This window comes from Polypterus senegalus, chromosome 8 (genome assembly GCF_016835505.1).
Source record: "Polypterus senegalus isolate Bchr_013 chromosome 8, ASM1683550v1, whole genome shotgun sequence".
Taxonomy (NCBI): Eukaryota; Metazoa; Chordata; class Cladistia; order Polypteriformes; family Polypteridae; genus Polypterus; species Polypterus senegalus.
The window spans coordinates 65,701,098-65,726,425 of record NC_053161.1 but is presented as its reverse complement, the minus strand read 5'-3'; the positions used below and the strand labels follow the sequence as shown (position 1 = coordinate 65,726,425).

The window sequence follows — 25,328 nt, the reverse complement described above, 5'->3', positions numbered from 1 at the left end:
CTGCTGGCTCCTGTCTAATAATAGCCTCTCAACACTTTCGTATCTCTGGTATCCTGTAGGTAGTAACCACGCAGCGTATCGGCACGTGACTCGGGGTCCTACAGTCACCTCTGCATCTATTCTGGGGGCTTTCAGGCTTCTGTGCAATGTCAGAATAGCCGAGAAGCTGTCTGTCCACAGTGTGCTGCATGAAGCCCACTAGAAAGATGGCAGCTTGTGACTCGACTGACACACAGGAATGAGACAGGGAGGAGACAATAAATGCGTAATGTCATTTCAGTCTTTTGTTTACACACATGCCACTTGGAAACTCACCCCAGAAATCAACATTGCTAAATCCCAATATTATTTTATATTTGTAGCGTCTTCCCTGTATCACACTTGTGCTGTTTTATGCCCCTCTTGCTTTCCCATTCCTATCTCTAGTGTCACCCGTCAACTGTCTGCCACTCGAACCTTCCACCCACTGTGTTGTGGGCTCACACGCCTTCATCACGCACCTCCTGGCTAGACCTTCACTTTGATATAACGGACCCGACCTGTGCCAGGGCTGACCTCGGAGCTCCTTCATTCCTTCCTGTCTTCCAGTACTGCACACACTTTAGAACTGGCTGAGCCTCTCCAACTTGAATTGTGATCCCACCACCGCACCACAACTGTATCTCGTGCTGACCGACTCCTTGCGCTGCTTCTTCATTTATTCTGCGCCATCAGTGTGATCCTCTTCAGTTTGTCAAGTGTAGGCGAGTGAGAGCCAATCACCTTTGGCTTTGTCTTGAGGCACTCTTGACATTTACTGGGCACCTGTGGTCCATCTTGGGTAGTGCTGCTCACGTCAACATAACCCCTTTGACACGTCATGCTACATAACCGAACATTGTGTGTGCCTTCTTAATGGCTTCAGAACACCGTTGAGAAGTTGATAGTGTGGTCCACTACGACTCCTAAATCCTTCTCATAAGGGGTGCATTTGACTTTCAGACCCCCCATTGTGTATTCAGATCTAACATTTCTTCTTCCCACACGTAGTACTTTACATTTACTGACATTGCGTTTCATTTTTGAATAGCAAGCACTCGTTTCAGATGTTCTTCCACCATAACTCTGATCGTGATATTCAGCCAGTTGCCCCATCCACACTGCAGCTTCTTTTAGTTGATCACAAGCCCAACCATGAAAAGTTTTGAACGCTCGACAGTACTGAAGTACTTACCTGGAGGCCAGGCTTGTGCTTGCAGATCACAGCCCACCTTGAGGTGAGGTGGCCACACCAGTCTGATTTGTTCTTTCACACGCGTCACAGCCCGGCAGACTGGTAGGCGTCCTTGTAGATCGGGTATCTCGCTGGACCTAAGCAGCTCATCCACACGTGTCAAAACAGCAGTCTGCTATGAAACGGTGCAAAAATGGCTGAAAGATACGGCAGGCTGCTATCTGGACTCATTGAGTCAAGCCAGCGGGGACCCCTCCTCTTTCTGAACTCACATTTTATTCATTAATCTGAGTGACTCAACTAGACAGACAGCTCTCACCCACTGGGCGAGAGGAGACCCCCCGTGTTTATCCACCTGTCCAAGGCTTGTAAGCCATGTTGCGGTTGCAGGAATGAAGACCCTGGGCGTGCCTGGCCATCACATAACTGCGGGCTCACACACCCTCACTCACCTTAAAGATGCCAAACTGGGTCATACACTTTCAACTCCCCAAATTGGAGGGAATACCCCCTGAAACAGCCCACGCGGCACCCTACACAACTTTATTTTGTGCTTTTCCTCTCGGTGAGCATCAGTGTCTTCTCCCCTTTCCACTCTCGGCCCACCACACTGCACTTCATCTTGTGACTTTGCCCTTGCAGTGGCCAGGCTGCTGCTCTCTAATGATCTGGTAAGGACAGCCAGAGGTTTTTCAGGCGAGGGAATCAGAAGTCTTGAGATGAGGTAGTCCTGCTGACTAATCATGGCGCTTAGTGCTGCTGTCACCTACAGGCCCCCTTTACCATCACCAGTGGCAGGTTTTGTGGCAGCCTGCCCATGACTACTTGGGGCAGCACCAGATACTGACAGTGCCCTCTCAACCTCTGTGGCATTGACTGGTACTAAACAGCTGCCAGACCTGCACTGAATTGGCAGACCACGGTGGAGCCCCCCCCACAAGGCCCGGCCAGCTGCCCATCTTTAAGCCGCTGCTTGCCACTAAAAAGAGTGAGTCAGTCATGTGAATGGCGGCCATGAGTCAGGCACACAAAGTCACAGCTCAGACTGCACCAGTGACGGTGTCACTTCACAGTTCCCAGCAGGCACCCCTGCCAAAGGCCACCTCTTCTGATCTCTGCTAGAACACTGCGGGCGAAAAAATGAGGCCTTCAGGCTGAACTTGCATGAATAGAAATGAAGTGACGTGACCCGTGTGTCACACACCTAAACTGAGCGAAGAGCCAGCGGAGGGCCACTCACTCCTGCCAGCCTGTCTGTGGTGGGCCTATGACATTCCTGCTCACAACTTGACAATGCTGACTGGCCAGCGTCTCTGAGTTTGCATGGCTTTAGGAAGAAGCTTTTTTTTAATTATTATTTTTTTCTCTCCACTGCCTTCTTCACCTGCTGCATGTGACCCACCCTCTCCTTAGGGGGTCTGTCCTGTCTTCGCACACAGCCATGTGGTCCTTTAGGGTTCTGACACAAACGCGACTCCATGCCTCCCTGCCTGTCTCTCCGAGTTTATCACTGAAGCTTCACTTTTTACTGTCGCATCCTACAACTCTTGGTGGTCCTGAGATGGGACCCTGCCTGTGTGAGCTGAGCTACATTGCATGGATACAGGAAATGTGTTGAAATGAACCATTTGTGGTATCCTCAGTCGCGTAGGTTTATGGGAATTTGATCCTGGGACAGGAGGTCCATTATCAGTAGGACAGAGGAAAGTCACGTTGATGCTTTATTTACCATTCAGTTAGAAAAGGCAGCAGAGAACTTGGAGGAACGTGAAGCCTGAAAAACGAGACTTGAGTGATGAGCGACTGGGTCAGTTTGTGAAAAACGCCCAAAGTATACCTGGGACAAGAGCCAGAGAGGGACTTGTGTCCTCAACGGCCCCTCCATTGGTCACGTTTGAGAGCACAGAACACTTGACTCATACCTGGTGTGGGGGTTATGGGACTGGTAGGGGTCTTAAAATGTGCGTCTTGGGCACAGCGGCAGCCCGGTCCGTCCTCCAATGAGAATGCATGTTAGACGTGTCCAGCCTTTATCAGGTGGTTCAAGTGGCACTGGTGTCACAGAGCCGCATCTCCCATTACTAGGGCCACACATGGTGACACGTCTGCACAGTACAGCAGTCCTGGGAGTACATGTCACTAGCATTAAGGACAATGCCACTGTCACACCGCCGGACGCCACGGCTGCTGTTCATTTATGGCTTGTTTCTCCTCCTCCTCCTCCTCTTCTTCCTCCTTTCAGTTCACATAAGCCTCCTGTACACGACTTACGTTACTCTGTAACGGCTTACAGTGGCAGACGTTTATTCTGCAGTAGGTTTGTTGTTTTGGGGGGCACTTGAAGCCTGTGGTTGTGGTCCGACTGGCCTTTTGTTTGCTATTTGTCAACTAAACAAAGTGCAGCCATTGGGTTCTGAAGTTCTGATGGACGTTGTGGTGTTTTCCCTTGTTTTGATTTGGACACTGCTGAGCTCCATGGCAGGGCCCAATGTCATGTACGACAGGAGGCCAGCAGGAGTGCCAAATGCCACAGTGTTTCCATTAAGCCAGGTACTCGCTACCTTTGGCCTTTTAAACGGGCTGTGAACTTGAGGTGGGCCAGATGGCCACGGGCACATGCCATGGTTGATACGAGGTTTTGTGACGTCCCACTGGTAGAAATCACAATGGGAGGCCACAATTCCCGGAGCACATTAATGTAACAAAGAAGTCGCCAAGTTGGCAGGTCATTACTCACCCCAGTGAGGTTACTGTGTCATGAGGCAGTGGGGGCTCCAAAGGGACAACCAGTTAGTCAAGTAAGTTTGGGGCCTGAGTCTATCCCAGCAACTCTCAGTGGTTCAAAAAAAAGGCTTTGAGGGAAAGAAAACCCCTTTACTATTTACTAGTTTGTGCCCGCGGCCTCTGCCCGAGAAATCCACTTCACAGCTGGCAGGTGTTCAGTCAAGTCAGGCTGCTGGGTTCCTGTTCACTTGAGCTTTCCACAAATCTTGTTCAGATTCGTCCCTTTATGTGGGAATTCATTTGGTTGAACTGGTCCCAGGTGAGCGGTGGGCGCTGGTGGTCAGCAGTGTCTTGGGCTTAGTGTGCAGAACCAGGCCGCATCTCTCTGCTCCACCTTGTCCATACCCATGGCACTGGTGATGCCCCATTTGAGTGGGTACCACCATCTGGTGAGTGCTCAGGCAGACAGCAGCAGCACAGACGTGACGCAGCAAAGATACTTTGGGCCTCCTTGTGCTGTGCTCACTGATCACATCCTGCCAGTCTCCAACGTTCATCTTCTTCTTCATCGGCCGAGGACGGGCACAGTGCCCACTCACATGTCTGTGTGTTTACTTTGCAGGGGGGCACTGGAGGCCTACGTTCAGTCCGTGCGTGCCAGAGAAGGGAAGGAGTTTGCGCCAGTCTACCCCATAATGATTCAGATCCTGCAGAAGGCCACCTCTGTCGTTCATTGAGACCGAAGGAGTCGACAAGTGACGTCCGGCTGGACATGAGGCGGCCGTCGTCCCGAGCAGTGACTTCTACCTTTCATCTTCTATTTCTAAAGTGAATATTTTTAAAGAAATGAATAAAGTGCAAATCCTGACCCGTCTTTGTGTTTCTTTGTGCAGTTCAGTTGGTAACTTTGTGACCTTTCCCTCTGCTTACGTTAATAAATAAAAACAAGCAGCAGCAGCAAAGCACCACATTACAGTTTTACATTTTTATTTTCTAATACACAACCATTTTGTGCAAGAGCTTGCGGGGGCAGCAACCTGTACAACGTCACAGAGAAGATGAGTGGACACTGAAGCAGCAGCAGCAGTGGCTCCGCCGCCGTTCACAAGAGGACTCTTATTGAAGACATGTCTGAAGTGAATAAAGTGCAAGAAGACCCGGAGCGGCTGTCCACCCGGGCGTCACGTGTGCTCGCCCCTCGACTACGGTACGTAATATGGCAACATAGACATCCACAGAAGTATATGTGGGGAGAAATACAGATACATATTTAATATTACATTACCTCCCCAGTCTGTCAGACATACGGTAGATAGAACTGAGTTACAAGTGTGTGCAATATGAAGTATACAAATAGAATTCAAAGGTTGGCGGTAATAAAGCATTTTCAATTCCCCTTTTTACATTTGAAAATAGACATTTGTGTACATCTCCTTTGCTCCCTACTTTAGCACCACAGGGTTTTCAGTTTTTCAAGCCTATACATGAAATTACCTGAAAGAAACTTTGGAAGAGTAAGGCATCTCGGTCATTAAGAAAATATTGAAGCATAGTTAAGAGGCTACATTACATGGATAGTCTAGTTGGTTTTTTTTTTTTTTTTTTTTTGTATTTGCCTATAAAAGCAAAACTTTGTGATTTTTATCACAGGAAGCTGGAGAGAAAAAAAAAACAAACTTCACAAAAACACCTCGTAGGAGACTGTGAAGGCAGTCGCTGTGTCGTCACGTTCATCCAGTTCAGATTGCAATGGCAGGTAAACTCAAACGCCTAATTCTGTTGTGAGCCCTGCGAATGAGAGGAGAAGTAAGTGGCGTTAGCACGTCAGGCGGGGATCAGCCAGGAAAGAAAGCAGAAGCCAAAAGAAACCCGCTGCTGCCCTCTGGTGTCTGTCTGTAGTAACAGCAGCAGGCTAATGTCCACCACTGCACCTCAGCTGAGAGGCCCAGCATGTTCACTGCTTAGGTCAGCACTGAGGTGACGACACATTCATCTGGGAACTGACCGTCAGCCTTTGAGTCGAGCCCTGCACAGCAAACCTCTTTCTAGTGAGGGGGGTTTCTGTTTTTCTATGTGACACGTCTCATCACAAATCAGACCAACCAATCAGGCCCACCTTCAACTGACAGCCATAATAGTGAGTGCCAGCAATAGAGGATGAGGAAGGCAGAGGCCTCACTGTGAAGTGACCTCAGGGTTAGGGGGCAGAAGTCAGCACTACAACTCTACACATCCAGCAGCCTGCGGTCAATCAGCAGCAGTGTGGAGCTGGCATGTTCTCCCTGCATCTACATGGTGTTTCCTCCAGAAGTGATGAAGACACCTGATCTCCTGCCAGACATGCCCTGTACAACAAACTGGGTTGTGTCATTACAGTCATGGCACAGACATGGAGCGAACAGCATAAATCACCAGGAGTGAGAAATCCGTGCCAGGCAGTCTATGCTGAAGGGGTAACCACAGCGTGGGAAATGCAACAGATAATCCAGGGATGTGCAGAGAAACTCAAGCATGTTGGATTAGGACCCCTGCATCCCCTTTAACTGCTGTTATGACATGCAGAAGATCACATGTCAAAGGACTGCAGGTTTGGCCTAATAGTGTGGACCTTTAAAGGAAGGCTCCCCAAATCATGTTACAATCAGCATACAAATGTAGTGCTGGCTAAGAAAAATGTGGAATCTTGGGTTTCCACACAGTACACAGATAACGTTTCTGATAGAACTGAAGACTCTGGTAACCAACAACAGACAACGGCAAATATCAAAAGCCCCTGAAAAAACTCGCATCACATAATCCAAGTCAAGTCATCCAGGTGAATGCTCACAATGTTCCAAATTCATGCATTTTTACTAAAATACTGCTGAATAAACCATTTCTGGAAAACACTGTTGGGAACAAAAATGGAGCAGACGCAGCTACAAATGAGCACTTGAACTGAAGAGCCGTCTACCCCCTCGTTCATCCATCACAAGTCCAGTGCAGTAGCGGCTTATTCAGGGGCTAACGGTGTGCTTCCTATGATTGAAAGTTAAGGATGGAGCTGTGTTACCTGAAATGGACTGCAATTCCCAGCAGTCGTGGGATCAACGTGGCACTAGGAGGCCTCAGCTGTTCACACAGATAGAAGATGAGGTGCTGAATTTAAAAAGGAGCCATAAGAAGCCGCCAGAGATCGCGCTTGTCATGTTTGTTGTCACACTGCTGTAGTAAAACCTCTCTCCGTTTACCGACATGCAGACGGATTACAGCTTTTTTTTCTTCTCTCTCTGGATTTGTGTTTTGTGGCCTACAGTTGCTCGTTTGTGTGGTTTCATCCATGTTGGAAAATGTCATCCTCTTGGGGGCACGTTCCAAATCTTCATCGAAACAAACATACCATAGTAGGACAAACCTTACATTACTTTCAGGGGTCCACCTTAGTTCACAAGAGCGTTTCCCAGAAGTGATTTGTTCACCAATGTTTTAGTAAAAATGCACGCGTATTGCACATTGTTGCCATTCGACTAGATGACCTGACATATAGACTGTGTGACACAAGTTTCTTTTTTGTGTCGTTTGTTGTGGTCTGGCATTAGTCACCATCCCATCAGACACTCCCGTTACCTCATTTGTGAATGAAATCTTGAAAACAAAATTTTTTGTTCTTGGCCATCACTACACTCTACATGGATGGGGACAGGTAACATGTACAGATCATCCAGAAAGTATTCACAGCGCAACACTTTTTCCACATTTTGTTATGTTACAGCCTTATTCCAAAATAGATTAAATTCATTTTTTTTGCCTCAGAATTCTACACACAACACCCCATAATGACAACGTGAAAAAAGTTGACTTGAGGTTTTTGCAAATTTATTAAAAATAAAAAACTGAGAAATCACCTGTACATAAGTATTCACAGCTTTTGCTCAATACTTTGTCGATGCACCTTTGGCAGCAATTACAGCCTCAAGTCTTTTTGAATATGATGCCACAAGCTTGGCACACCTATCCTTGGCCAGTTTCGCCCATTCCTCTTTGCAGCTCCTCTCAAGCTCCATCAGGTTGGATGGGAACCGTTGGTGCACAGCCATTTTAAGATCTCTCCAGAGACGTTCAATCGGATTCAAGTCTGGGCTCTGGCTGAGCCACTCAAGGACATTCACAGAGTTGTCCTGAAGCCACTCCTTTGATATCTTGGCTGTGTGCTTAGGGTCGTTGTCCTGCTGAAAGATGAACCGTCGCCCCAGTCTGAGGTCAAGAGCGCTCTGGAGCAGGTTTTCATCCAGGATGTCTCTGTACATTTCTGCAGTCATCTTTCCCTTTATCCTGACTACATCCCCACAGCATGATGCTGCCACCACCATGCTTCACTGTAGGGATGGTATTGGCCTGGTGACGAGTGGTGCCTGGTTTCCTCCAAACGTGACGCCTGGTATTCACACCAAAGAGTTCAATCTTTGTCTCATCAGACCAGAGAATTTTGTTTCTCATGGTCTGAGAGTCCTTCAGGTGCCTTTTGGCAAACTCCAGGCGGGCTGCCATGTGCCTTTTACTAAGGAGTGGCTTCTGTCTGGCCACTCTACCATACAGGCATGATTGGTGGATTGCTGCAGAGATGGTTGTCCTTCTGGAAGGTTCTCCTCTCTCTACAGACGACCTCTAGAGCTCTGACAGAGTGACCATCGGGTTCTTGGTCACCTCCCTGACTAAGGCCCTTCTCCCCTGATCGGTTAATTTAGATGGCTGGCCAGCTCTAGGAAGAGTCCTGGTCGTTTTGAACTTCTTCCACTTACGGATGATGAAGGCCACTGCACTCATTGGGTCGTTCAAAGCAGCAGAAACTTTTCTGTAACCTTTCCCAGATTTGTGCCTCGAGACAATCCTGTCTCGATGTTTACAGACAATTCCTTTGACTTCATGCTTGGTTTGTGCTCTGACATGAACTGTCAACTGTGGAACCTTATCTAGACAGGTGTGTGCCTTTCCAAATCATGTCCAATCAACTGAATTTACTACAGGTGGACTCCAATTAAGCTGCAGAAACATCTCAAGGATGATCAGGGGAACCAGGATGCACCTGAGCTCAATTTTGAGCTTCATGGCAAATGCTGTGAATACTTATGTATATGTGATTTCTCAGTTTTTTTATTTTTAATACATTGGAAAAAATCTCAATTAAATTTTTTTCACGTTGTCATTATGGGGTGTTGTGTGTAGAATTCTGAGGAAAAAAAAATGAATTTAATCCATTTTGGAATAAGGCTGTAATATAACAAAATGTGGAAAAAGTGATGTGCTGTGAATACTTTCTGGATGCACTGTAAAACAAATTCCATTTTTGGATGAAGTACTCCTCTGAGGAATGTTTGGGTAAAAATGTTTGGTAGGGGGCAACACCCGACCTGAAGGAGAGGGCAGCAGACTACGGCACCTCTTCACCAAACACAACGTCACGTATTGATACTTCACCCGGCACTGCAAGCTGTTACAAGGCAACACTTGAGCATGACTGGCAACATACAGACTTGAAACATGGAAACTGGCATCACATCACGTCATGGCATTATCTAACCCGCTTAATCCAGAGCAGGGTCACTTGGTTGGGGGTTTGTGCTGGGGCCTATCCCAGCTAGCATAAGGCACAAGGCAGGAATAAACCCTGGACGTGGCGCCAGTCTATCACAGGGCAAACACACACACGGCCACTTCAGCGTCACCAGTTCGCTCAACATGTGTGTCTTTGGACTGTGGGATGAAACCCACGCAGACACAGGGAGAACAAGCAAACTCCATGCAGGGAGGACTCTGGATACAGACCCCCGGTCTCCTTACTGTGAGGCAGCACTGCTACCACTGCACTGCTAAACTTAATGTAAACTGATATTACATTAAATTGAAATAAACCGCCACTAGAAGGAAGAAATGTTATTAAAATTTTTGAACTTCTCATCAACTCACAGAATTTGTCCTTTTCCTTTTCCAGCAATCTGGATTGAGACGCTTCTGCTCTTCTGCTAAGGCTTTAGCTTCCATCGTGTACATTCGCCTCTCCTCATTTTTCATCTTCTTCCATCGATCTCCAAGAATCACACTTATGGCTCTGTGAAAGAAATGGTAGGATGAGACATACAAGGCAAATCGGAGCACAACACACAGAGCGGTTCAGCAGGCTTCAATTCCCAAATGTGCCTGAAACCTCCACTTGGCTTCCCAGAGAATCTGATCCGGAGTGACTGGCAACCAATGATAAAGTCAGCCACATCTCCTGCCAGTCTCTGCTGCCTGTGCTAGTAGCCACTCACTCCTTCAGGTCCACATGTACTGGACGTGCAGCTTCTCCTGGTCTGGAGTCATGGTTTTCCCATCTAACTGCCCTGTCCTGAGCTGAGCTTGAACAGGAATATTCGAGACTTTAATTACTGAAACGCTTGATAATACTGCTATGTGACCCATCAGGCCGATATGCATTTCAAGGATGTTCTGAAGCAAATAGACAAGTTGGGTCATCCCCAAAGCTGCCTAATCCGGATGGTGGAGGGCCACTGGTCAGCCATGGACCGGGTGCCAGCCAATCACAGGGCCCAACTCAAACAGCTAATTTGGAATTGGCCACCAAACTAATCTGCGCATCTATGGGAGAGTGCGAGGAAAACTGACGGAAAGTTCAGGTAACTGCAGCACTAACTGTGCCACCCAAGTCAAGTCAAATTTGTAGACACATATGCAACGCAAGTCGTGAATGTGAACTATTACTGTACAGTGAGGGGGCTCAAAGGGTCTTCATCCATCCATCAGTCAGTCAAATGTGTGCTTTAAAAGCAGAACTGTTCTTATTGTATATTTCAGCAGCTCAGTTCCGTTCTGTTGATGTTGCCCTAGCAGGCAGTACAGCACGGCCTGTTCATGCCCACCTGGACTCTGGGGTGACACAGTCATATCCCAGGTTCTTTAAATGGTGTTGAGGATGGTGCCAAGGGTTACCTGTGAAATAAAGAACTTGACTACATTACAATGTGCAAGTAACTGTGATTCCACACAGCTGAAGGTGGATCACAAAGTGCCAATGGCCATAAATCCCTGTTTTTGGGTGCAAATGACACAAAAGTGAAAAACCCCCACTGAATGAAACAGAGTCCCATTGCAGTAATGTGCAGGATCTTCAGCAAATGGCCACAAGCGACAGCACAGGAGAAAGGAGACGCTTCAGGTGTGCTCTTTCCACTACTATGCTGTGGCCATCCTCTTGACTGTACGAACACCTGAAGACATCCAAGATGTAAGGGCATCAATTTTGCAGTCTCCTAGATGTTCAGCATGCAAACATGCTTCTGCCTTAGGCAATTTCCAACATGTCTTTGAGGAGGATTTTGCAAGAGGACTTTAATTTCCATCCTTACAAAATGATGGTAATGCAGGAACTCACAGAGAGAGACTGGGAGAGAGGTACAGAGTTGTGTGTGAATATTCTGCAAACCATTCATTGAGATGCCATTGTCATGTGCTGCGACAAGGCCCATTTCCGTTTGAATGGTTGTGTAAATAAGCAAAATTTTCACTACTGTGTTGAACCCAACATTCATGAACTTTACCAGAGACCCCTGCACAGTAAGCATGTTACAGTTTGGTGTGTCAATGCAGAACTTGCCATTGTAGGCCCTTACTTTTTTGAGGAGGGGGGAGCAATGGTCACCGTTACTTCAGAACGCTGCATCGAAATGCTAGAGAACTTTTTGTGGCCCCAACTGGAAAAAATGGATTTGGCCTATGCCTTGTTTCAACAGGATCGAGCAACAGCTCATACAGTGCGGAGATCCATGCAAGTTTTGCAGGAGATGTTTCCGGGGAAGCTGATCTCCCTGCGCAGCGATGTCAGGTGGCCTTCATGTTCACATGATCTTGCACTGTGGGATTTTTTTCTTGGGGGCTGGAGGGGTTCTCTCAAGTTGAAGGTATACACAACAACCTCAAAAACTAGAAGTCCTCAAGGAAGCTGTTTGCCACAAAATCACTGCTATTCCCCTTGAAATGGCTGAATGAGACATGCGAGCATTCAAAAATCGTCTCAAAAAGTGTATCACTAATGACAGCCACCACCATGAGGACATCATTTCTAAAACACAGTGAAAAAAATCTATTTTGTATACTAGTTGTGTCGTGTTGTGGGAAATTTACTTTATCTTGTCGCCTTTTTGTAAAACATTTGAAATGTTGTACTTCTTTTTGGCTCACCCTGTACTTAAACCCTTTCATTTCCAGCTGCAGTGCTGGTTTCACTGTCGTGACTGGTTCTTTATCTGATGGTGTATTTTATTGGTTCCCTCTGTACCTGCTGATGATGGCACTAAATAAGTAGATGCACTGGATCACAAACGTGGCCCACAATCCTTTTCTAAACTGACTAAATTAGAAGCCCATTTCAGTTTCAACCCTAACATCATCTCTGAACATAAGGCGAGGCCAAGACTAGATATCATCTTTTATCAGTATGAAGTCATGACCACACAAACTCTAAAAGATTTCAAGCGTAAACAATTAGCACTGCAAACACAACGCTGTCAGCCACGCTTTAGGAATGCAACTCAAGACACACAAAGGCCCTGTGATCTCAAACCCCATTTCCTTCTGCCTAATGCTTATTATTTTCAATGCACCATTTTTTTGGTCTTCAGGAACATATGCAATTTACAAGGAAAATAACGTATCATTTTGTGTATTTGCTAGTCCAGAATTAGTCTTTTAGCACAATACACCCATTATTTTGATGCAAATATCAGATACGATGCACAAAGGAGTCAACAGAGGCTTGTGCTGCGACGTTCACGGCTGTCTCACTGTGCTACCACAATCACTCGGTTGTTTGTACCCCCGTGCTGAGTTGGGCCTGCAGGTTACGTCTCTCTCTGTCACTACCACAGAAACACAAGCAACTTCAGGTTTAGGACGTGTACTTCAGGGGGAAAATAATCCAAAGCAATCACAGAACATCCAACATTCTCCGGTGGCACTGAAGCAAAACAGCACTTCTGTTTTGGATTAACAAACTTGAGACTCTGCTGCCATAAATTCTACCTTTTTTTATGTCTTTTTAACTTTTTATGGAATGCAAACTTTAAACATCCTTCACAGCACCAGCCTAATTTATGGGTAGTGTGAAATAATAAGCACAATATTTACACATCTCCACTCCAACCTGGAGACAGTCGTGTTGGAGCTGGGTTTGTATTTTTCACAGAAACCAGACTTTTAATTTTATAGAGAGCCTCAGATTAAAAGCTCCACAGCGAGGTACTGACCTGTTGTCCTTCCCTGGGTACATCTGTGTATATTCGACTCTGTATTTTTTAGCAAATAACATGAAGGCATTCATTGGTCTTTTGCACTTGTTGGATGTTGTTGTCCCTGAGTTGTGACCTTTGTTAGCTTTACTGTAAAAAGTACAAGACTGGGCTGTTCCAGATGGCACAAAGTCTCTGCTCGATTGTTCAAAGTCCGGGCTGACAGCACCTCCGCTGGATAGGGAAGCCCGACGCTGGCGAGCCATGCTGCTTAACACGTATACAGCGGAGGAATCCAGGGGAGTAAAATCGTAACTAGGACAGAGAGAAGAGAGACAAAATTAAAACAGTTAGCAGAGAAAAATACTTCATGATTCACATGCTTGTGTTTCTAAAGACGTCATTTCATTAAAAACACTGTACGACTATCTAAGAACTCATTATCCTGATTATTATTATTATTGGCTTACAGGAGTCGGCAAAAAAAAAAAAAAAATTACTCAATATTAATTGTAATATAATGTGTTAAACTTTTTAGTTTCACTTATGGTAATTCAATTGAGTCATTTTTTATTCTAGCCTTCTGGTAAAAATTGAGCCTATTTTTAAATATTGTTAGTGTAATTTAATAAATAATATAAAAAAAGCCACAGCAGCATCACTATAGCTTTTAAACTCAAATTATGTAACAGGTTAAGGTGTTAAAACGTAGCCTGATGATTCATGATGAAATATGAAATGCCTCGTATCTTATGTGTTTTCAGTCAGCACAGTAGATATATTAGTCGTCTAACTGCAAACACAGGGTTCACAGTTGGACTCGGTGGTACCATAAACTGGTCAGAATGAAGTCCGAGTTGAAGGTTTGTGTATCGACGTCTTCATCGGGACTTGTATGAATAATGCTTGTCCATCACATTTAACCCGGCTCTCTGAAATCATTTACATCTGCTTACTCTGAAAGGGGATGCCCTCTCTCAAAAGCTCTCCGAGAATTCCTTACATACACATTTGCATCTGTGGACTTTAAACGGGGACCCCGAAATGTTTAAGAGGCCTCCAACACATCGTATCTGTGGTTATATTCTTCAGTTTCAAGCACTAGTAAAAACAACCCCAAAAGTCTGAACATGTAACTAATGAAAAACGCAAAAAGAAATACTTGAGTGAATGATGTAAAAAAGTGAAAAATCACAAACATCTTAATTGTAACAATAATACATACTTAAACTGTCACCTCCTTACTACTCCTTTAAAGTACTCCTTCCTGTAAAATTGTGCTTTGCAATGACTATCAACAAGTCACTAAAAAAAGCAGAAACTGATCTAACCCAGGAATGTTTTTACTCATGTACAATTGTTCAAGAGTAAGCAGCTCCAGTGAAATCATATTATTATTACTTATTATTTGACTGAAGTCTTTATCCAAGGTGACTTACAACATTTGAGATAACAACGGGTAACATTTCTTTTGTTTTTTCCAACTGGAGCACAGGCAGGTCAGGTGACTTGCTCAGGGTCACACAGTGTCAGCAGTGGGATTTGAACCCACACCCTCAGAGTTGGAAGTCCAAGATCCAAAGCCTTAACCACATCACCACACTGCCTGCCAAAGATATTAGCCTCTGATAGGAACCCCACAAATATTGTATACTGAAAAGTATTTGGTTCGATAATATTTTCTGATACATCCAAATAACTGAAGGCACTACAACTGAGACCCATTGACTTATGAAATATCCCTGGCTAGTACTTTGCACTACAACAACTGTAAATTACCATAAAGCTTATAAAAAGATTCTGAAAAAGAAAAAAAAAAAAAAGTGGTTTTGTAAATTTACTTCTCACAAATTGCAGTAAATGATTGATTGGACGTGTACCTTTAACTTATGATAATAGATGGATGACCTTAGCATACCTGGAACATCACTGCAATCAAATAATAGCAGCTTGTGCAGGTGATTGACTCCAAGGCACAATAGGCCTCGTATTGTTAAGCAAAAAAGAATCATAAAACACTTTCCATAATAGAATGAGGCAATTTGTGGCATTTTGTGACATACCTTCTAAACAAAATCTTACATGCAATATGGAAAAATAAACCCTTTTCCAGGATATGTATCCTTACACTATTTTGTGTGTTATTAAGCATGTCTCAGTTTAACAATTATCAGTTATTAACTGATCAAATGGTGCCGACATGTTTAGTTGCTTTTACTCAACTGATATCCACATAAAGTTCAAACACTTGAATACAATATTAAATCCTATTTTTTTTTTTATGTAGGGTTAATGGACTACAACATATTACAACAACATTTATATAGCTGTTTTATCATTTGCAAATGCATTCTGCATCATAACATCCTACCTCTACTTGTGAGATACAACTACTGTAGTGCCTTTTGTGCATGCTGGGATGAAGATCTGCTTTCTCGCTGTGCACTTGGTGTACAATGATACTTTTATAAAGTTTGGATGAATACAATTTGATTTAATGATTGTGATACAACTAGTTCAAACAAGGTTTATGGCAGTCTAATTAGCAATTCTCTCTGACTGACCACAAGGAATGCAACTCCACAATATCTTAGGCTTAAACATGAAAAAAATGGCAGAACATTGCAGAGTTGCAGTTACTATAAGAATTTATTCCTATTAAAGACAGGATTCTTGACCAATTAAAGAGTAGGAGAGGCGGAGCTTCATTCAAACACATTGTATTGTGGTAATACGCCTTTTAAATTTATTTGTTACACTGCATTTTCCTGCAAAAAAATACATGTATTTTGCACGTTCTGAGAACCTGATTGGATAACAGACATGTGGATTATGTGACGCATTTTTTTTCTTTTTCATCATGGAATTTTTCACTTTGTTTGCCATTGTCCAGAGTTGTTCACCAGTGGATCCCATTCAGTTTCAATCTTGGTTATATCTTTCCTCCATAAAAACATTAGATTAAATTTTTTTCTTAGCCACCACAACAAATTACATGGGGTAAGTAACATATAAAAAAATAATTTTTGGGTGTAAAACTTCCACAAATCAATTCAATATGAAGGCTTTATTAACATAAAATGCTGATTGTTAGAAGAGCACATGTATTTCTACCTTGCAATCCAAACAGAAAGTAAAATAAGTAGGTTTGGTAAAAGTCATCAACATTAAGTTGTATTTAAATTGTCTTTAATGAGAATCTATCAAGAAACAGTTGAAAAAATAATAACCTACTTAACTCATACTAACACAAATACCAACATTACACCTTACCTCCTGAATGTATCAAATACAACAGAGTCATCAAAGTTTATGGCATCTGGATGTCCTGGAGGTAGGCATAGGTCTCCAACCTGCATCTCGTAACAGGGGATTCCATGCTGAACAACAGTCAGGCTTGGATAGAAGGAAGACCAACCTGGCCAAAAAATAAAGAAAGAAAAAGTACTCGTTACAGCAGTTTTCTGAAGTACAAGATGTGAAGGGAATGCGAGTCTGAAGGCAGGCAGCACTGGTAGCCTACAAATCTGAACATGAAAACAAGCAGCATAAAAAACAGAAGGATGGATAATTTATTATACCTTTGCTTTTAACATAAAAAGGATGATCCAACTGGCACTCTGCTGTTAAAAGTCCATATTCGGGTAAGCCTGGATCAAATGTCAGATTCAGAACTGACTGACCAAAAGAAACACTTTCTTCATGCGCCACTAATTTTAGACCTTCAGACCCGTAATTCTGCAAAACAATAAAAAAAAAAAAAACTGTTACTAAAATGTTTAGATGTTTTAAAATGAAATGTTTCATGGAGTGAAGAGATACTGCCTGCAATATTGACAGTCAAATCCTTCACTACCCAGCCTGTGTGCTGAAGCATAAATTACACTTAATGAGAGATGGACTTTTGTTGTGAAATTTAAAACGACTGTCACACATCTTTCCTCAGCACTGAAGAATATTATCAATTGTGAAGCAGAAACTGAATGACTATTCAAGTCAGAAAGATCTTTGAGACACCCAGCAGTCATCTCCAGGTATGTTGTCACTCATAAGCTATCTTGCCAGAATAGGCATATACAGTAATAATGTTCTCTTCAATCATGAAAATATGCCACATTAATCAATTTACTTGGGATCTGGTGGTCATCAAGAAACCCCTTTCAATCTACAGAAAATCAAGTACCCCAGCCAAAATTTCCACTCAAAAACTAAACAAAAAACAAACTAATCAATACTAAAACACATAATATATTAAAATACAAAATCAACTGAATAATTCTTATTCTCACCAAACACAAAAAGAAAATGTATAAAAATAAAATTATCATTCTATGTCCCAATTGTGATGTGAGATTTTGCATTTAAGTGAATACATATTTTGTATGTCTTTATTTGTAACTTAGGCAAAACTAAGTCAGGAAAGTGAATTTTATGTCACAACAAATGTTTCTCTGCTAGAGTCCTTCTCTCATCCCCCACACAAAGCCAGGTTGCCTAACTGCCAAGCTTTACCTTAACATATGGTTCGGAGGGTAGGTGTAAAGGTGTTCTATTCCTCCATTGGTCTGAAGTATGGCTGTTTGGAACCGGCTTGTGTCAAAGCCTTTAAGTACCACAACATGCTATTGGCTGTAGGGGTTGGACAGAACATCTATAAATTTGCTTGCTTTACTCACTCTCTCTCTCTTACCAAACTGATGAACAGAAAGGACAACAAAATGGAGAGCACAGCTTGGCAGCCATATTGAAACAGGCATGCGGCCTATTCTGAAGAAAGACGACTACAAATGATGCCTTAACTAGAGACATTTTTAAGTAACTAACAAGTCTGTGTGCCGCCTGAAACTACACATCACCATTTAATCAGGCTGTATGGTTGCCAATATTCAAATCTACTTATTATTTATTATTATTATCAATAATACATTGTTTAAATTGTAACTTAGCTCCTGCTTGTCTTTTACTACACCTGAATTGCCTGAGGTTATAGATGTAGAAGGGAAGGTGGGGAGTTATATACTATAATATCTTATAAAAACGTGGTAAGTCTGTGATATCTGAAGCATCCCGACAAAAGCTACATAATAATACAAAAGGGGAAAGTAGAGCAATATATTACTCTACCAAGAGAAAACGGTCCCTGTTCATCCTTTTAACTAGGAGTACAACTGTCATGTGCACAGACTATAATTTGTATAATACGAATCTTCTGACTATTCTGGATAATTACTTATGAATATCAATTAGAAATGAAGAAGTCTCTTCTAAACTTTGAAATCACATGTTAAAAATAAACATCTACCTGTTGCAAGTGAAAAACCTTTCTGTAACATCAGATAATACACTGGCATTCAAAAACAAACAGACTAGTGGTAAAAGTGAACAGTCCAGTGGCACAGGTGCTGTGTGTGCTCTCTGTTGTTCAGTTATGATAGTGGTGTAGGAATCAATGAAGGTCTGAAAGAACTGGCAGCTATGCTGGTAAAAAACTATGAACTGAATAATATGCTTTTCAAATAAATGATGTGTCACACCCCATCAAAAGGAGGTAAAAAGGATTGTTATTAAGAGAGATGATAAAGAGCCCTAGAAGATGCAGAAATTAGTACGCAAAATAAACAAATTTGTATAATGACACCAGTAAAGGGCACAGACAGGGATGCACAACATCCACCTTCTTATCTCACATTTAAATAACTAACTAAATTAACATTACTGTCTAATTGGATATACAAACATGCTATGCTAGAATATAGCTGCAGATTGTGAACATGCAGTATTATCCATAGATGCCAATGCTTATCAAAACTATTTGCTTATTTATGCCATATAGTCACACAACAGTCAAAATAACATGTAGAGCCAAGTAGCCGTGTTGTGTGTCACTCTTCTGCCACTACACTCATTAAATTGTACAAATTAATTATTAAGCATCCGTTACCTTGTGCTACTGAGCTCCTGAATGGATAACAGCAATTTTATTTTATTTTTTTAATTTCTCTCAGCATCATGTCTTTTGTTCAGTTACTTTTGCTCTCTCCCTGCAATCCCAGCCATTTAAAGGACTAGAGGAGAATTGGTGCTGGGTGATTTAAGAGGATTTTACCTCTGTTCAGTATAAACTTTTTTAATAAGTTGTCCCCAGACATATATATTCTCATTTGAAAATCACGTATGGCCCCACAAAAATTTTCTTGGTCAATGTAGGATACCTAACCCAAGCTACTCTCTTTTAAGACTTCTTCCCTGTGAGTGTCTCTCCTTCTGTCTCTGAGGGTACAGTACAAAATATACTTCTTACCTGAAAGGGAGTCATCAGCTTTTACTCCATGTAATTTCCTTTCTTTGATTTTACAGAGCTCTTCTACCTATTCTTATACATTTATTTATGCTTCTCCATCCTATTCTAATAGCCTACCATTTATTAAAAAATATTTTAATAAACACTTATGTTAAATAATGGATTGCCATATACAATTCCATTGACTTTACCTCCCCATAATTATGTAGCTAAAACAATTGGAGGATGTGACAGATCACAATTGGAGACATTATCATATATCATTAACACAAACTAAAACAACTAAAAAAGCAAAACTAAAAGGCGAGTTAAAAATGAAAACTAAAGTGAAGTTAAAATAAAAATAGGTGGAAGGGAAAATCTGTTTTCATTTTTGAGAATAATCCAGTTACTGGTGTTACTCAACTTTTAACTTAAAGCTTCCACATTCTAGCAGCACACAAAGTAGCATGTCAAGAAAAATCCCCCATTGCTGGTTTAAAAAGGAAGGAGAGTACACGACTACTGCTACTTGTCCTGAAAAGCCAATGCGTGTATCCTTTGAAAACCAACATTAAAGTGACCCAATTTGTTTTTCCTTTGTCAACCTATCACAAATATTACTTGCTTTGAAGTTACTTTAGTTTGTGATACCTGGAAAAGAAAAAACGTAACTACCGTAGATCCCGTTATATAAGCCGAGAATTTCGTCCTAGATTTTTGGCTTGGAGTTTGGGGGTCGGTTTATACAACAAGTATCGTTTCAGATTCAAGATTTCCAGCGCAATGCCGGTTTTGCCGATGAATACGGAAGTAAATAATGACGAAACCACAGAGCCATCTTTCAGATGAAGAAGTAACTTTGCATGCCGGTACTTTAAATTAAATAAAGAATTTATTCAATGTTTTAGTTGTTGATTTTATTAATAAAATTTATAATAAATTATCAGGAAGTTTAAAATGAAATTTTTTGTTTTGATTTACGATCAATATCTTGCGTTACGAAACGGATGCGGTCACGTGTATCCACTTGCGCGATTGTAAACAAACAACCGAGAGCGTTAGAAGCGTCAGTCGGAGTCCAGATACATGTGTTTGTGGATGTAATTTCCGTCATTGCAGTGATTTACCTATATATATATATATATATATATAATTCATTAAGACCATGCAAGCAAGACACAATTGCTAAGGAAGGAAGAGAAGGTAAAAGTAAGTGATCGCAATCGAAACGAAGATGGACATTGTGTGGAAATATCTCCTCCCTTACTGCAGCCCAAAGATGTCAAATTAAATGGTGAGTACAGTATGAAATTGTTTCAAGAATAGAATGCCTTTTATTGTCACTATACACATTTACAATGAGATTAAAAGCAGCTCCTTCAGTGCAGAAAAAAGTTCTGTACAGGGCTTGTATGGTTGTGTAAAGCTTTAGCATAACGCCGGATTAGCCCCGCTTCTGCTTTCTTTCCCTCCTCCGTCTGTGTCGTCTCCTAGACCCGACAACAATCCACAGAGAGTTCGCTGGTCTCGCTATGTTGTCTGGGATGTTGTGCGTGTGATGAAAAACACTCGAAACAGATGTCTGGCTCTGGACACCGATGTCTATAAGGTTCTGAATGGTGTAGCGGATGTTCGCCAAACCGATCGTGCACAAACAAGGACAAAAAAAAAAAGTACAAAAACAACAAAAAAGTGCACTGAAAAGGGGAGCCCTGAGCCGCTGCGACCATGCGTGCCGCCATGCTCCTAGCTTAATCGAAGTAGGCTTGGCACTTTTTATAACTTTTTGGTTAGTACATTAGAAAAATTATTGGTGTTTTGGTAAATTATGCACATTATATTATATATCAAAATGCCGGCAGTCTCAAATTCTCGCCGATAAACATTATAAATATACCCGAAGAGAGACTTTTAAGGAAATTTAGAAAATTTTGCTTGGAGAAGGGGGTCGGCTTAAATACCGGTCATCGGCAAATACATGTAATTTAGTAGGTAGAGAAGGGGTTCGGCTAATATACCGGGTCGGCCTGTATTCCGGGATCTACGGTACTAAATATTTTTACAAATAACCCGTACCAGGAAAAAAAAAATAAAAAAAAATTAAATCACGGATATCCTCTGGAGCTGACAGTTTAGGATGAATCGCATCCACCATCTCACAGACAAAACTTGCAACAATTAATGTATTCTACAGAAGTAATATACTGAAGACAGGAAAAAAAATGGTTTCTGTAAAATGTGAAACCGACATGCTGTGTGTTAAATAAACTGAACTGTGAAGATTGCTGGCTTAAGATATAAAGATCAACTTATCAGATTCCACTTATGGTAAATCTAAAAATTTTCTTGTCCTTGCTCACTGTAGTTACAATTTTGAAGGTGGCTTAATGGCAATGATGCAGTTTTCCTTTTCTTTCACCCCACTCATCTAGTTGTTTTTTTTTTTTTTTGAGAACTAACTCTGTATCTGGACTGACAACTGCCTTGAACCTGATGCTGTCGGGTTTGAGAGATTTGATCACGGATAGATAAATGGAAAACATATTGTTATAGAAAATTCAGTGCATTTCTGGCTAGAAATGACATTTTATTTTTCTTTTTTTAAATTTTATTGATTTTATTGTAATCATTCCATACAAATAGATCATTTTTTTTTACAAAAGAATAGGATTGAAAACAAAATAAACCCCCACCCCGAAGAAAGAGAGCATGGCCAACAGACTAAAACTTAAAAATAGTAAAAATGAATAAACTGATGAGTTTATTAAGCGGATACAGATAAATGGAGAAGAAAAAGAAATGGGGAGAGAATCTACTTCCTCAGTGCTTTAGGAACTTATTCTAAAATACTATTGATTCGATCTTGCCAGGTTTTGAAAAAGGTCTGTACAGATCCTCTAACTGAGTATTTGATTTTTTCCAATTTTAAATAATATAACACATCGGTTTCCCACTGACTTAAAAGAGGAGAGTTTGGATTCTTCCAGTTTAGCAAAATAAGTCTGTATGCCAAAAGTGTAGTGAATGCAATCATAGAAATGACATTTCCAAGTATAGAATATGAATCTGCTTTCGGACACTAAAATAAATACAATAATCTAGTAGTATCTAATATGCTACCAAAAAAAGTACACAATTAAGTTGCCTGTGCCAATTTCTTTTTTTTTTTGGTTTGGTAACTTCCAGTCATGAGCAGCTTGACAAATGAATGAACAAATCAATTAAATAAATTACTTATGCCTGAATAGTTTAAATAAATAAGCAATTTCAACAAAATACATTCATGTGTGTTCTGTAAAGCAAAAAAATTTAATATTATTTAACAATAAATAGATTATGTTGCCCTGGTTAACTTAATCAGACTGGAGTAATCCAATGTGTATGCTTTTCCTTTCGACAACTTGAAATATTTCTCATCTTCACAGCAAAAACCTGTCCATTTATACAAATGTTTCCTTCAAAATGCATAGAAGGTGCACTGTGTATAAACTACTGTTATTGTTGCTGTTTATATCACACACACATATCCATGTACTATATATACAGCTGTGGTTTCACACCGAGTGGAAGAATATACAGTAATTACACTATTTGGTCTACCAAAGGCTGGTGAAAGCATTGATGAAGATCACCTCAGAATAAAATCTTACAACAGGGATCTGAGACAAAAAGCTTTCTTGAATGTTGTCTACTCAATTATTAATATGCAACTTTGATTAGCCAGGGATAACTTTGTTTTGAATGACAGGAGGAAAATGGTGGTGGGATAGGTGTTACTTACCTGGAGTGTGCATCCTGATTGCGACACTAAAAAAACAGAAGAGAAGCCAGAAGGTGGCAATGTTTACCCAGCTGAAGTGGATCACTGGATGAAGAAGAAAAAATTCAAGCTGCTAAGGCCCTTATTGGGGAGCATATTTAGGAATGTATGCTTTTTTTTTTTAGCATTTTCATACTCAAGAAGTAAGTGTTGTTGCCAGCTTTAACTTGGGTACATAAATTTACCCCAAAGACTAACATTTGGGAGTATTCTTGTCCATCCTTACATATGTAAAGACTATATATTTTGTAAATCTGACATGGTGTGGGGTGGGGCAATAAGTATGGATGGGAACGCTGGTCTGGTTTTTCATTTTGGTATTTCTGTGCTACGTTTAGTTATATTAGGTTTGTTAGTGTTCTCAACAACATTCAGTGTTAACAATATGCTTTTTACCGTCTGGTTTATTTTGTTGGTCAGGCCTGCATTCGAACGAAAGACAAGGTAAAAAGGAGAGCAAGGGACATGCATACCACTCCAAGCAGTTTCTTAAATATATCCATCCATCTTCAAGATGAGAGGTCTTATATGACATATGTACTTTAATGTCAATGTGGTGTGCCTACTGTCTGTTTCACACTTTTTAATTTCAATTTGTTAATCAGTGTTAGCAGAGGAGAACAGATCTGAACATTAGTTCATTCACTTTATGTGAGATTTTCTCCACATGTACTGGTTTTCCTCCAACAATCTAGACCCATGTAAGTATGAATAGTAATTTCAAATTTACCCTGTGCAAGTGTAGGTAAATGTGTAACTGTACACAATGATGTACTGGCACCCAATAAGCCATAATGGTCTCAGCAACAATACATTACATAAAAGTAGTCATAAAAGATAAACTGATTAGAAGATTTTGAGATGTGTGGACAATATCTTAGAATGGTTGTTTATTTTCTTATTTACCTTCAGGGAATGACTTTGGGAGTCTCCCTCTTCCTCAAACTCATCTTCAGAATCTGCAACATCTTCAACATCCTGCCACTCAACATTATGGCCTTTGTGAAAGCGCAGGCGTGAGCCTAAATGAAAAAAAATATTTCTGTCATCCGGTATAGTCAGTGCCACGCACATCAGTGCATACTCATTAGTCCTGCTAAAAGCAAATAAAAAAGTAATTTGTGTAAAAAAAAAATAAAAATCAAATAAATTGTTGCTTGACATTGCTCTTTGTTTTTGTATGTATTTGCAAAAAAAAGTTTCTGTGTAAAAGTGGAATAAACAAGTGTGTTTCATTATTATTACATATATGTACAAAAGCACAACTTCTTCACAACTCTTTAAATAATATGCAATAGTATTTACAGCTCTGTCTTGGTAACTTTATGAAAAATGCATTAATATGTTCCAGAAAATAAATTATGATTTTTTTCCCATTCCACAAGCAGAACACAGCAACACAAGGGAATTTCATTGTATGCAAAATAAATTAATCTGAATTGTCTAAACTGAAAACAGTAGACCTATACACCTGGCATTAATTCATCAAGCAACTTACTGTATGACAACCAAATAATGTCAAACCATTTAAGCTCCCGAGTCCAATTCAAATACTGAATGTGCTCCTTGTTCTGTATTTTTTATTCCACAGAGAACTCCTGCTTTCCTTCCATTTTTCACAGTCATGCAGGTCAGACTGGCTGGCTGAAAACTCCAAACTAACCCTGTTGCTCTTGATGTTAGTGAGACTCGCTTCAGCTATCCACAACCCTCAACTGATCTATCTGAATGAGGAAATGAATTGATGGTTTAACATAATATCTGTCCCCATCCCCATCTCCCAAACAATTTCTAAAAATCGACATTTGATAATGTGCCCACAAAATGCAGCACAGTATGTAAAAGACACATCCACTTTAAAATAGGTTACCTTTTAAAAAGCAATGCCATACAGTGGATGGCCAGGAATGGGACCATCCCAGGTCATCATCGTCCGACAATGAAGACATGCAGAAAATACCAGACTCTGATTCACTGTTTGCCTATGAATGTCAATGAAACAGACATCAATGTTAGAAGATTCACATT

General features: G+C 41.3%; 2 protein-coding genes across 3 annotated transcripts in view; one reads left to right on the top strand and one right to left on the bottom strand.

Annotated features, from left to right (window-relative positions):
• The window catches only part of cog5 (component of oligomeric golgi complex 5), a 565,478-nt gene extending 560,673 nt beyond the window's left edge, over positions 1 to 4,805 (top strand). Inside the window, exon 22 of the mRNA XM_039761193.1 lies at positions 4,560 to 4,805. Coding sequence (XP_039617127.1) covers positions 4,560 to 4,674 — 115 coding nt within the window. The 3' untranslated portion in view covers positions 4,675 to 4,805. The remainder of the gene's footprint in view (positions 1 to 4,559) is intronic.
• Positions 4,806 to 5,523: 718 nt separating this feature from the next.
• Positions 5,524 to 25,328, bottom strand: part of hbp1 (HMG-box transcription factor 1) — a 48,524-nt gene continuing 28,719 nt past the window's right edge. For both annotated transcript variants that reach the window (XM_039761194.1, XM_039761195.1), the window contains exons 5-11: positions 25,171 to 25,282; positions 24,207 to 24,322; positions 16,779 to 16,935; positions 16,471 to 16,615; positions 13,216 to 13,512; positions 9,881 to 10,022; positions 5,524 to 5,725 (exon numbers count right to left, since the gene is read on the bottom strand). In XM_039761194.1, coding sequence (XP_039617128.1) covers positions 5,708 to 5,725; positions 9,881 to 10,022; positions 13,216 to 13,512; positions 16,471 to 16,615; positions 16,779 to 16,935; positions 24,207 to 24,322; positions 25,171 to 25,282 — 987 coding nt within the window. In that variant the 3' untranslated portion in view covers positions 5,524 to 5,707. The remainder of the gene's footprint in view (positions 5,726 to 9,880; positions 10,023 to 13,215; positions 13,513 to 16,470; positions 16,616 to 16,778; positions 16,936 to 24,206; positions 24,323 to 25,170; positions 25,283 to 25,328) is intronic.